At 34.6% G+C, this 14855-nt stretch overlaps 1 protein-coding gene across 1 annotated transcript; it reads right to left on the bottom strand.

Annotated features, from left to right (window-relative positions):
* Nucleotides 1-1049: 1049 nt before the first annotated feature.
* LOC127858667 (beta-1,4-N-acetylgalactosaminyltransferase bre-4-like) lies at nt 1050-11245 on the bottom strand. The gene is made up of 4 exons (XM_052395871.1): nt 10747-11245; nt 3988-4220; nt 2333-2520; nt 1050-1176 (listed from the first exon to the last, which is right to left on the bottom strand). The coding sequence occupies exons 1-4, from the start codon at nt 11243-11245 to the stop codon at nt 1050-1052; spliced, it is 1047 nt and encodes a 348-aa protein (XP_052251831.1).
* Between the last annotated feature and the right edge of the window lie 3610 nt (nt 11246-14855).

The raw sequence follows: 14855 nt of genomic DNA, 5'->3' as shown, positions 1-14855 counted from the left end.
TATGCACTACAAACGTTTTAACAAGTGTAATACTTGCCTTACTTTGACTGGATTGATTTCCCTTTCGTTGTGCTTGATCATTCTGTATCGTCCTATTGTAAGCGGTGGTCGTACTATTCCAATTTGTTTAATTTGGAGTCTATACAGAAAACAATATTTAAGAGTAATTATAAAATGTGCTTCGATTTGTTTCATTGCATTATATGCCCATTAATGCTGATTCAAAGGACTATTCATCACTGACATTAACCGAACTAAGTCGAATGTACCAATCCATATGTTTCATTTTGTATTTTCTGAACCTCTTTTATTATTTCTTTTAATCCAATCGATGCGTACGTTAAACACATATTCCAACAATCGTACTGTACAAGTTGGCTGTCCATTTAAACATTCATGAAACCCAGAAAACAGTGTGACGGTTAGAGCATTCAATTTGACTCGCGAAGCTAACTTTGTTGTACTGCAAACATGCAGAAGTTTAAAAGACCTCTGTAGAGGAACCAACGCCCTCCCTAGCAGCAATGTTTCAGGTGCATATTTTACTTAGCATTGAAAGTTTCTGTATGTATTTTATTAATTTTCGTGCAATTTTACAATTGACGTTTCTTTTACATAATTAGAAAGAAACTCATAGTTGATTAATAATACATCAAAGAACTTTTAAAATGTTACTAAATTATTACCTGGTAGATTGCATGCTTCTATTTAATGTAACAATGAAAGATTTTATTTAAAGTAAGATGTATGTACTTTGTTATGTTTAACAGTTTATGGAGTGTAACGTACCGTTTTGTTTAAAAGAAAACTGGTTGCACCGACACGATTGTATGCATTTATGTACTAAACTATGTCGATAAACTTCCATTAGTGCATATGTTTGTCCAGAGGCATATTTAAATGTACGTTTAAGGTTTTTTAAATGTTTGCAAAGAAACAAATACTAGACGAACACTTTTGCATGAACGGTGTCCATCCAAGTGTGCCTATATGTAAATATGATTTTTTTGACACTACGGTACACAATAATAAGAAAAGTTTTGCAATGCCTACCGAGCGGCCATATCGTCATCTTCTGCACCCCAGCCCCAGTATAGGTTGGAATATCCGTTGACTGCTATGAAAACATCAGGTTTCATGCTAAGTACCCCACCCACTAACTGCGTATAAGGGAGCCTGCAAAAGAAGTGCATTCGACATCCGTTATTTTATAAGTAAAATAACACTTACAGTATTAATTGTTTAGCAACACGATATATCAATAATTTGCAAGTAGTGACAAGACATCTCTCTTTGAATTACATTAAAATAAAATAATAATTTGGTATAATCTGAACTTACTTTAAAATAAATTATTAATTAAATTTTGAACTCCTTTGTTTACTCATTTATATATTCAGTGTGTATATTTTCTCAACACATGTTATTGTTGAACCTTTGATTTGTACATGTCTCTTTATCTCCGAAGACGTTTTTTCATTGTATATATTTTGCAAATGCATTTTTAAAGATTTAGTTTCTTTTCATGGTTCTGCTGAAAATAAGCATTCTGCCATTCTGGTTCACATCTTACATCTAGATAATAACATTACTTAAATCTTGCATATTATATGTATTGTCAGTGCGTTTTATTCGATATGGCATATAGCCTTAAATGTAACTGTAATTGTTTAATACACATGAAACGGTTCAAACGTCCATTGACCGCTCCAATAGAGTGAATCCCGGTTTATTCACTAACAATTGAATTTAGTTTTTACTAATTTAATTATAAATACTAATACATGATGCAATGTATTATTTGAACGGATTATAAAAGGGTAAATTAGGGTTTTATCGTCAAATTAACGAGTTATTAACAAAAACATAGCACAAATGCGATAACACTTTATATTTTTCTGACAATACCAGTTGCTTAAGTCGAGACGTCCATCAAATTAACTGACATATTTCTGAATGCACATGTAATGCAGTATATGCGCTAATCTGTTTGGTGGTTTTTTATAATGTTACATTGCACACTTGGCAAAAGTTGATTGACAGCACTACTTAACAGTCCGGTTATTATTCACATGAAATGATGTGCGACACAAATTAAATTATATCTACATGTATCCGTCATTAAACGATATGTTTTAACTTAAACCATTTGTTTTATCAATAGTTTTATTTTTCCTATAACGATATTTATGTAAACCTAAATCAAATTAAGTATAATTGCTATAGATTAGCTCCCGGAACATAAGAAATTTTATTTATATGAGAGATTTTAAAAATATTCCAACATTATATGGCGTCATTTTGGACAATTTATATCAAAGAGCTAGTGTACACATATAAGAATTTATCCACAGCGGGTGACATGTGTCGCGCAGCGTCCGTGCACGTGTACATGTTCCGGTCATCCTCTGGCATCATGTCCACGTCATGGAAAACGAAACAGTCAAAGTCGTCAAACTTTCGAGCCTCGAGGAAGGCCGCGTTCATGATCCGTCCTTTATTGAAAGTGTGGTTCCCGCTCTGAAATATGTAAGGTGATCGCCGTTGATTTTTCAATTATAATATTAATTGTGTGTATGATTTTCGTTAATTGCACATCACAGAAAATGAGTATATAAATGCAAGGTTATGTATGTATCGAATACAGATATGTGCATCTGACTGTCGAGAAAATGTGAAACAGTGACTAAAGCTCTTGGGACATGCGTTTCAAACCTTTTATAAAAACAAAAATCTATATTCAAGACCTACATATTACTGTCGCTAAATCATATGTTTTATGGTGTACAATTATGGTTATGACTCATTGTAATTGATTTCAGATTCATAACATATGCTCATTCGTTTGTATGGTCGTTTCTATATAAATTAGGGTAAAGTTTATGCCACCTTAACAATCAATAATAATACCTCCCCATAAATTAAGTTAATAAAGTCTAATATTCGACAGTGTATATTCCTTCATGATTATTCACATTAATATAACTACTTACTCATGAATACATACTTTTTCATTCATAAACAACGGTTGGTAATTAATCAATTCGTATATATTACGAATGTATTATTCTGAGAAGTTTCAGGACAATAAATACCGTATTAACACGAAGTTTTCTAACTATATATTCTAATTATATAGTTATGTCCGAAACTGTATATATGTATACGTATACCCAGAGGTGACGATTTTGAGGGCCCTTAAAATAGACATATGTCATCGAAGTTTTTATATGCATAAGTATTTCGATACTTGTCAAAACAAAAGCGTGTGATAGAAGATACCACGTAGTGAAATGCTTCAAGTTAAATTAGTTATGAATGTTTAAAACATTCCAGTAGTTTTTATCTTGTTTTACACAAAGATATTCCATGGTTAAACATGGATCGCCACGTACGGAGATAAGCGTTTCATGTTCTGTAGTATGCTCCAACAACAGCAATATTATAAGTGTACTCATAATTAGCAGTTGTTCCTGATGTGATACAAAACAACAACTGTTACCGCAACTTATGCAAGACTTATTGGTATCTCACATTGATCATTTACGATGCATAATCACATTCAGCTTGCGGGTGAAACTTTATCTACTATATGAGTGCGTGTATAATGAATTTCCGCGCTTGAGGCAACATTATTTATGTAACTGTCTTATATGAAATTGTCAGAAAATTGTGGGGCATTAATCATGCGGGACAATCGATTTGTCCAAAACTGAGAGTCATAAACTACAATAATTTTGGCTTAAGTGTCCAAAAACACATGGAGTCCGAGTAATTACGGTGTTCACAATAAGATTGTTTAATTTATTAAATATACCTTCAATATTTTTCATTTTCCATTACATCAATACAATATTTTCAATTATATACTTTTAAACCTGGTTAAAACTTTGCACTTGAATATAGAGGAGGTTGCGTTTAGCTATAATACTCGTTGTGAATACTTACTCATGGCTCATTTCAATTCACAGTATGTTAATAACCTACCTGTTCAACGACGAAGAACCTAAAGTTTAACTGCTGGCGCTTTAATATGGGGATTAGATTATATTGCAACTGCTCCAAATGTTTTTGCCTGTCCCTGAATGGAATGACGATAGCGACCCGTTGCCTTGCGACGCATTCGCTTGGTTGCCATGCGCCACCGGAAATGATGTCACTGTACTCCTTATAAAATGTGTAATTCTTGGTGTCGATAATGCCTGTTCGAAGTGAACCCACTGAAAAGATAATTAATAGCCGCGTTAATGTTTCAATAACTGGACACTATAGTGGGAGGTCTGAGATCTAATTTTGTCATTAGATTAAGCCGATGTGAAGATTACACGTAGTGCGGTGACAATCTTAGGAATTATAATTGATGACACAGGTGGTTAGCGTGCGGCTATGGTATTAATTAGTGAAAACATCATTTTGATTGATAAATAATCATATTATAACGAAAAATCAACTTTTCTGAAAAAACATATTTCACTATCAAATATATATATAACAAGGTATTGATGAAGTTATGGATGTTCAAAGCGATGTACCCCGTTTTCGGCTGATTTTGAGTTGGATGCCTTGTTATATATATATATTTGATAGTGACATTTTTTTCAGAAAAGTTTATTGCTCGTTATAATATGATTATTTATCATTCAAAATGCTGTTTCCCCTAAATTAAATTAATATCATAGCCACACGCTAACCACCTGTGATTGGTGATATAAGTTTTTGCTATAACAGTGCTTGATTCATTGTGTCATAGCATACTCACTGGAGATCGAGAAAAAAAGCGGTTAAGTGGTAAATTTATTATACTGTTAAGGATTAAAAATGCAATTAACGGAACATTTGCCTTCTTGATAACTATATTGAAAGTTCGATATTTCCTTAACTAGGTCTTATATTTGTGAGGCTTATTTTTTGAGAATGTGTTGCCTGATGAGCTTCGTCTCTTTTTCATATTGGTGTGATAAATCCTACTCCTAATTTTTTCTGGCACTGAATTTTGATCACAAATTCTATTAAATATATATATTTATGGGGGTTGATAATATTATATAATCAGTTTTGATTACCTTCACTCGATTGTATAAACAGTTAAACCGGCGGTTAACCACATACAGGCGGTTAAAAGTCGGTAACATGTTGGTTACTGGTCGGTAAGCGTTTGTATAAAATTTGGTTAGTTATACCGATCGGTTAAAACCCAGTTAAAACATACCTCGCTTCCCTAGGTGGGTAAGTACAAGTAACCGAGAGTTAACTTACACAAAATATAACAGCTAACCATCGACGACCTTCACAATTTCGACGAGTAAACAAGAAATTGCAGCGACTGACTCTTTATTTGACTTAATTTACAGGGCAATACGAATTCCGACTTCGGACGACGAATTTAAGGACGCAAAGAACGTGTTTCTTATATTTTGTTATGGGTATGCCGTGAGTGATCCGATGCATCAATGGCGCCCATGTTAAAATCATTTCTCCGAGAACAGGGAACAACAAAAGTACAAACAAAAAACAAAACACGTTCGAACTAGTATCTTACCTTTAATAATTCTTTAAAATCCATAAATAATTCCATTTAATTCAATAATTGACGAGTTTGCATCTAGGGTCTTTGATAATTATTTTAGCATTGTTAAATAAAGACCCTTATGCCATCATATCATTATATTCAAATGAGAACTCAATAAACTTTCTTCTTCGTCACACGCTACGTCATGTACTCTATGTACATTACTGCTGTTAAAATGAACCGGAGCAGTTTATCAAATGTGTCGTGTTCTGAGAAAAATGGGCATAATGCATGTGCTTACAGGGTCGTCCCATATTAGCCGGTGCAGTTCGCACAGGCTAATCAGGGACGACACTTTCCGCTTTTATGACATTTTTTGTTAAAATGAAGTCCCTTCTTAGCAAAAATCAATTTTTGGCGGAAAGTGTCGTCCCTGATAAGCCTGTGCGAACTTAACAAGCTAATCTGGGACGACACTTTACGCACATGCATTATGCCCAGTTTTCTGAGAACACGACACAAATAATAGCCGTTGGTGAATTCGGTTGCATTTGCAGATTTCTGCATACAAAGATATATTTAAACTTGAACAATGTTTTATTTGTCTATGGTAAATTCCCTTATTGTACAAGAAAGTAAGAAAGTTTATTGTAAACATAAGCCAAATTAGAAGAATAGTCTAGCTTGTTACGACGACCATGTATAATTTTAATGTTACATCTAGAACAACTAGAAGAATAGACGTCTTTGTAAGCACTCTCTTGCAGTTTGGAAGCACTAGGGATTCCGTTAAATGATGCAAATCCCGACATCATTATCAATATGTCCTTGGTCATTTTGATGAACTCATAGTTAAAATTTACACTTTATTTTATTGTGAATTCATTTGTAAATGAATTTGATAAAAAAAATACATGTCGCTGTTTATAAGCGCGACACTTCGCGCGAAAATTACGTCATTAGAAAATGCATTCTGGGAATGTTTTGGTTAAAGTTACCGGTGGTTAAATTCCACTATGCGCGGTTAGGTTACTTTGCGGTATATCGTGTATATACAATCGAGTTACCTTGAAGGTTAATATACCTGAATAACCGCAAACTTACCAAGGTTTGAATGTTACCGAGCGGTAACTTTAACCAGCGTTTTTACAATCGGGTGCAGGTGTTATACTCTCAGATCGGCTTTATTTTCAATCATGCTTTGCGGATAATGCGTTGTGTATGTCTATTCTTTGTAATCAACGGTGTCTTTTATTCCACATGTGTTCCTATTTTCTAAGATTTCATCGGACGTATTGACGGATATTTTTCACGAGCAATCGACGAGTAGATATCGATTTAAATTGAACGAATAATGTTAATAGTAAATATACACGAGGATATAAGTAACGTCAGACAATTTAACACAAAATCATTTTTCAGATACAATGTTTCAATGACATAAGCATTGTGTAGCAATTGGCGATGGCAATCATAGGACCGTAGCATTAGAATGTGACAAAGTCAATATATCTTTATCGCTGATACATGTACGTGTAAATAATGTTTATTCGCTCAAGAATAAACATTCTTATTCGACATAAAGGCTATTCTCATTAGGGAACGCCGAAACCAAAATCCTCTATGCCACAACCCATTCTATCCAGTCTACGGTAACATTTAGAATCGTCCATTAATTAAAAGCATAGCCCTCGTGCATAATCGATCTTTCTTGAGCTGGTCGCATGTCCGGGTAAGTCGCTGGCTAACACAATTCTACGTTGTCCACCCTACCGCCCACTTATTTACTTATTGTAACGCGATGCTTGCCAGATTTGTGCTATATTCCAGTGTTGTCGAGTTTTACAACCTTCCTTAAAAACCTACATCATCATGGCTGGGACTTTGCAGCGTGCGGGACACCGTCAATCTGCCAGGTAGTCTACATAGAACGGCCAAGACGACAGGATCATGCGTAATTTACTGTACCAGTGTTGGAGAACAAATTATTTTGTTTATCGGCATAGTTTTGATAAACACACTTCTCATTTTTCAGGGGGATAGACGCTATTTTCTTAAAATTCCCGCCGTTCCTAGGGGAATCTGTGTTATACAAATGATCTCAGCCTTGGCATTTAATAAATAATAAATTGTGTATCTGAACCTGTTGGCGTTTGTTGTTGAATAACAGTATATTATAGTACATTTTGAACGAGTATCAGTGTTTTTGGTTTTGGTGTTCGTTTGTATAAATGAGGATGATATAATCAGCTGACCAACCATCTAAAGTCGTTACCTTTCATAAGCCGCCATGACCTTAAGGGTGCAATTTGACTTCTTCCCTTGACGGGGTGCTTAAGGTTACACTTTCTTTAACCAGCTGTCTTGACGCAACGGTTAAATGCATTCAGGTCGATAATAAGCACTAACGTTTGAATGCTTCATGCGTATACATTATAAAATACAGTTTCAATGATATTTGTTGCTATCAATTTAAAGGTATATTTATAAGAAATAAGAACAAATAGCAATTCTTGCCGTTCTTTGTTTGAGCGTTGTCTAACCTCACATTTTTTGCCCCTCCCCCCCCCCCTTGTATTCATGATTAAAATGGTAACCTCCATGCCGGCAAGACCATAGTGTTATTTGTAAGGTAAATACTTCGAGTTACAAATAAATAAATTAATGGAAAACAGTTTTTGTTATACAAGTGTGTGGCCTTATCTTTCCAACAATTCACTGGAATGGACAAGTAAGGATCGAAGTTTGATTGAACAATGACATCAAACATTGCAAACGTAAACTAAAACAAAGGTGAATTCATTTGACCACGCGTAACCTGACGACATGTAAGACTGTTTATAATCTCAAATTATACTGTACTCACCTAAAAACCTCGATGACTCGTTACAAAGAGTATAGTTCTGAAAACCATCCACAATGTCAACTTTTGTTTAAATTGTCATGTTTAAGGCAAATCTGAATGTCAAGTTATTTAACGACATCGCTATTTTGCCGGAGGAGTTACCAAAGCTGTGGTTTCCTCTGGATACATTGATTAACATATTCACATTATATTGGCCTATGATACTTAAGAATACTATCAACGTAACGGAGACCAGGAATATGACCACGAAATAGTGATATTGACACCGTTTAATCCATGATTTAGACATTGCACCACTTACGAATCTGACCCTGTAATATACTAGAGTGTTACAATATTATATATAGGATCTGACTATTGTTCACGAGTACTCTCACTGTAGACGTATTAGTGATTCCTTTACTTTAAATTATAACAAAAGAAATACATTAACGACGCATACCATTTTTTCTTGCTTATTACGTTCTTCAAAGAAACGATTAAGCCCTTTCCACTGTTACTTTCATTCATTCACGTAACAGGTCCTATTTTTTTTATATTTTAACAAAGTGCTTCACCTTTTAAGGTCGTAACTTGTGTTCCTAGTAAACACGCACTTGGACGACTTTGATAACGATTTATATATTCGCATAATCAGCGATTCATGCTCTTGGCAAAATACAATCATATGATAAATACATTTGGCAGTGAGATGAAATTCGGCTGTATATCGAATTATTGTTTATAATTCTGTGTATTAAACTACAAGTATATAAAAGTAATTCACAGCATGCAAATATTGTCTATAGATGATGTTTATAGCACAAAAAGGAGAATACAACAGAAACAATCGTAGGCAATTTGAATAAGTTCAAAACACCTCGGACGCAGCAGAAGAATCAACGATATATTTTCACTTTATCATTTCAGAATATATAATTTTCGATACTTTAAAGATACGTTTTCACGTTTTGATGTGGTAATGGTCATGGAATTGATAGCGTTCTGATGAAACACTTGTGAAACCATGTGTATGTAATGATTGTGTACATGATACTATAGCTGTGTGAATCGATAACATGTGGTAAGCAAAAGATAGATCGCATTTAAATAGTGTATATTTAGGAAATTTAGCTCATACACAATGGACATCTAATGGTTTCTAACTTCATTTATATGATTTACATTTAATAGATTTATCGTCAATTAATATCAAATAAAGCAATAACCGAGGCTGTGATCCCCGTTGTAGTCATGTTATAGTGTGTATTATGTATTGCCGTGTCACGTCTATTACATGTGTTTTGTATCGTACTGTCTGGCTATTGGTTCCTTGCCATAAAAAGGACACCCACCCCTACCCCACTTCTCTGAACCACACCACACTCTAAACAACTTCTCTGCAAATATACAAAGCTACCCTTTTCTTTATTAGAAATTGTCAAACATATGAAGGTTTGTTCGCCTCTTACATACAAAGTTTGATAACTGGGTATTACTCCGTATGCTGAAGTAGACCTTTATCTCGTTTGACAGTTTAAGGTTTGTTTCGTGTTTTTGTAATCTACTTAAATTGTGTTGTATTGTTCTTATAAGTTCACTGTGCTCAGAACGCAAGTTATTTTGGTGAAATGTAAAAACCAAATACAAATACATCATCTGCATTCAAAACGATTATCAAAAAAGTATTAAAATGTTAATGTTCCAAAGTAATCCATACATGGTTAAGTGAGTTTTGTTTGTAAATAATTAACTCAATATTCAGTCGATTTTAAGTCCAGCAAAATAACGTCCATCGAGAGTTTTCATTTCATTACTAATACGGTCATACCCCTTTTTCAAGAACGGCAAATATCAGTTGCTAGTATAAGAACGGGCGCTCAGTAATGATAATTTGGCTTAGATCGATTACTTGGATTATCTACTTATCGAAGAAGAAAAACGAGAGAATGAAATTTGCCTTTGGTTCATGAACAATCAACATCAAAAACAAAGCCGCCATTTTGAGTAAACGTTCTCAACCCGTACTGACAGGTGAGAGCTATTTTAATGCAACCATTCCGAAATGCGGATGAAACAGCAGATACTACAATTGTTATTTAATGTGTTGGAATTCTGACTGCAAGAAGCGGAGCCTATGAATAAATACATAGAGCAAAGCCGTTTGATATTGTTAACAATTAGATCAACATTTTTAAATGGCATATTTAAATTGCAAAATCTAGGGCATTAAGCAAGTCTAACAAAACTTCTCAGAGTGGTAATTAAGGATTAAACAAATGAGCATGTGCACAAAAATGCATCTTGTCTTAAGTACTTACACACCAACACATACCCATATTTTCTGGTAGAGGTCGACATATATGTGTCGGCAATGCTCCCATAACGGTACTTGTCAGTTTAGATCCTCCACCGTAAGTTACGGCACTCTCTAAATTCGTGGCATCATCCCTTTGACTTATTTGGTGAATATCAGAAGGTTTCATATCACTAAATTGCAGATAACGCGTTTTTCTGTCTAAATTCCATACATCCGTATTCACAACGGCTGGTTTGCTCGTGGGAGGTACCTCACTTCTTAGAAGTTTGACGCGCATCGTCTTTCGTTGCATAGACGAAGCTTTATCAAGTTGACGTTTTATTTTAGCGGCGTATTTAATCGCTTTTAGGACTTCTGTGTGTTTATCCATCGGGATAAAATCCGGTCTCATCATGCCAGAAATGATAGCCTCGATCTGACTGATAATTGCTTTCATTTTCTGGCGGTCACGTGACTTCGTATTACCATGGTTACGTTTATGAACGACCAGAATCTGCGACAGCGTAACCATGACGACGAATATCACCAAAAATAGAAAGGAAGCCTTAAGAAGGTCCTTACGTTCAAACATGCTTTTTCAATCCACATGATTACGTAGTATTTTCCGTGAACTTGTTTTGCATTCAGTTCTGTACTGCATTGCCAAACACAACTTCACGACGGAAAAGATCATACAAAGATCCTATGTTGTAGATCATACATTGAAACCATCATATAAATCGCCAAATGATTCGTTCGCAAACATATTTCTGCCGCTCTCCGTTTATTGCTTTTTCCTGTAATAACAAAATACAAACAATGGTTAACGTAACACATTTCAGGTGATAAACAGTTGAAGGACTTATAACGACTAAATTACGGTAGTTAAATGTTAAGTCACTCAGCTTTCAAACATTAATGATCAATTCGTAGAATGAAATACAATAAGACGTAAATTTTGGCATGGAAATAATTCTTCATCACACGTGACTACGTTTCGAAGTTTTAGATAATAGAAAACTGAGAAAACGAAGGATGTGTGAACCCTTTGAAAGTTTGATCTTATAGTAAAAACATGAAGGCGATACATATTGGTAACCCATTCGAGACAGATTTCGAACCTATGAACTACTGTCAGGGCAGCACATTCAATTGATAACAATGCCGGATAAAATTTGAAAATTATGAGCTTTAATGTGCCGATTTGAATCTTTATCGAGTACATAAGTTCGAAATATCAGTCAAAAAAAAATCTAGTGCGGATCGCTTATCTTTGAAACGGTTTAAACCCAAAGTGCGTTACATTGACCATTCCATGTTGTATTTCCTAACAGTTGTAAAGGTTTTTTTATTCGTGCAATATCAGCTTCAGACTCTCACATGAGACGTTTTATGTTTGATAGGTACGACAAACGGATGCAGTGTAGTTCTTTGGTATTGAAACCGCTTTTAAGCCTGTATTCGATCTTAAATATCAATTCACTGATATTGACTGAAAATGTACATTAAACTAGCACCATTAAATACAGTATTGATTCAAGTCATGGACTCAGCAGATAGTCATGTTTGCATTTGTACATCTAATGAAATAGTAACGTCTTCTTCCCGGCACACGTTTACATTTATGTTTTGCCATTAATTGCGTGCATTGTTTTAGTCGGAAGGCGTGATCAGTCGGAATAATGCCGGCGTTTGATTTCTCGCCAGGCCTGATAGCTTGTGTGATTCCTTAATGGTGCATTTGTATGTTACCGTGTCAGTTGCTAAGTTTCAAATGTATACACTTTCTTTTAAGTTGCTACATCTGGTCGAAGTTTCAGGTTCTCCTATCCTTGAAGCCAATTTGATCCCCATTAGAATACATTGGCAAAATCGTAATCATGTTAGTTATGATGTTTGAATGGTTAAGAATGTTATAAGTTATGTTATAAGTTATTGTTCCCTTAATATTTACTTTATGAAAGACTCTCGGATGGTAACACTAATTTATGTTTGGACAATGCTTCCGGGGTTTTGTAATACATTTGCATTACTTATTTTTGAATCTGTATTGTATGCTAATGATTGCAGTAGACATTGTTATTGTTGCAAATATATCACAATTGCATTCGCCCAATAATTGATTTTTTGTTAGGTGCCAATTTTCTTAAAAATGACCATAATCCTTCATACGTCTTACCCGTATAAATTAGGTTGTGATGAACCTTAAGTAAATCATTGAAGACTTAGGGCGAGCTCTGCGTGTGCTACTTTTGTCGGCAAAAAAGACATACGCTTTACAATGCTTTACATTGCAATTAGTTTCCTCGGATGAGGTATGCGTATAAATCACCATCGATGCATTTTGTATGCATTTGTGTTTCTCTATTCTCAATTAATATGAGTATACAAAGGGCACATCATATAAATAAAAATGCACAATTAAATTTACCGGATATAAATAAACAAACGATTATATACGGTTTTATATTGTCTTTCCTTTTATCTCGTTATTGCTAAACTTATCCAAAAACAGTGCAATCAAAAACAATTGTGCTCTAGATAACGCGTTCCTTAGTAGAATTCACGCTCAGATTAGCCTATCAATTGCCAGAATTTACACCACGTGACTGAGTTTCATTTCAGAACTGTAATGCTTCATCTCCATAACGTTCAATGAATAAATGTCCAGCACCGTAACGGATAAAATGCTCTATGTCCCGATAGAGCAGTTCAGCATTAACGACTTTTATTTATTTTTTTACCAAAATGCGCTATCTTCGTACATAAAATTGCAAATAACATTAACATATAATTTACTAAAGTTTATATTTAATTATATTCATATTCTACGTTTGCTGATAAACACTCCGGTATATTTTTCCACATACCTGCATAAATAAGTAAGAAAATAAAGGTTAAACCTTTACATGCGTTTTTCTCCCAAAAATGAAAATGGTAGTTAGAGCACTATAGCACGCGACGATATGTTGGATAAGTTTGGCATCGATAACCATTACTTATGCATCTATATAATATTGATACAAATGTAACAGTTATACGTTCATTCATATCGTGGTTAAATGAGTGCATGAATATGCACGATGTTTACATGCGTTGAGTATAACACAAATATTATTATATTTTCAAAGGAACACATGTGAATCTCATACAATTTCAGCATGAAATGTAAGTAGCTAAATGACAAAAAACACGCGATGGCAGATCTGAAATGACTTTGATGTTGCACAACTTATATTAAACGACCATTATATGATTGTGGTAACATTCCTTCTGTAGTATTTATAACAGAAAGTGTAATACCCGTTTGCGGGAATGTTCTCTGCTCGGTGGAGTATAACGCCTACACAACAACAAGCCTTGCACATAAACGCTATCTCTGTCAACTTGTTTCATTTAATCATTAACACAAGACATATGCGTTCAAACTTAAACCTCGTTTACATATCATTGTAAACATTTGAGCCATGCTCTGTGAAAAGGGGGTTTAATGCATGTGCGTAAAGTGTCTCCCCAGATTAGCCGGTGCGGACGACACTTTCCGCCTAAACTTAATTTTTGGCAAAGAAAAGCCTTCTTTTAAACGAAAAACAGAAAAGCGTGAAGTGGCGTCCCTCATCAGCCTGTGCGGACTGCGATACTTTACGCACATGCATTAAACCCCCTTTTCACAGTGCACGGACCATTTGTCCCTTTTTCCGTCCACACATTGAATCGTGTTCAACAACTCTACACGGCAGTTATTCTATACTCAATATAGACATTTGGATATTGACACCGTATCGGCATGCCATAAGTTTTAATGTTGTTCTTACTTATGTACAGAAATTAAAGGTACCGAAACAGCATGTGTATGGATACTTAACCTTTTTGTCATATTCTTATTTGTACAAATCATAAAAATGTACTTACATTTACATATGCTTATCCTTAGCAAATGGCAGAAAATATGCAACCTTTTTAATACATTGAATGACGCCAGATAATTGTTTATCCATGTCCAGCCTTATTTTTATGAAATCGAAAATTGGTAGTTACCTTACTTCATTATAGGACGTGTTTATTTCCAAACATTACAAAACACATACGAAACAATCAGTTTTCTATATAGACGTGCGGTCGTCTCATATGTCCATAAACTGTCAAGCAAATTGCCAATACGATTCAGACATCATGCTCAGTGAATTAAATAACATTTCCAA

The sequence above is a fragment of the Dreissena polymorpha genome, chromosome 14, assembly GCF_020536995.1.
Source record: "Dreissena polymorpha isolate Duluth1 chromosome 14, UMN_Dpol_1.0, whole genome shotgun sequence".
In the NCBI taxonomy this organism is placed as follows: domain Eukaryota; kingdom Metazoa; phylum Mollusca; class Bivalvia; order Myida; family Dreissenidae; genus Dreissena; species Dreissena polymorpha.
Note: the sequence above shows the minus strand (reverse complement) of the source record. Positions and strands in the feature narration are given on the sequence as shown.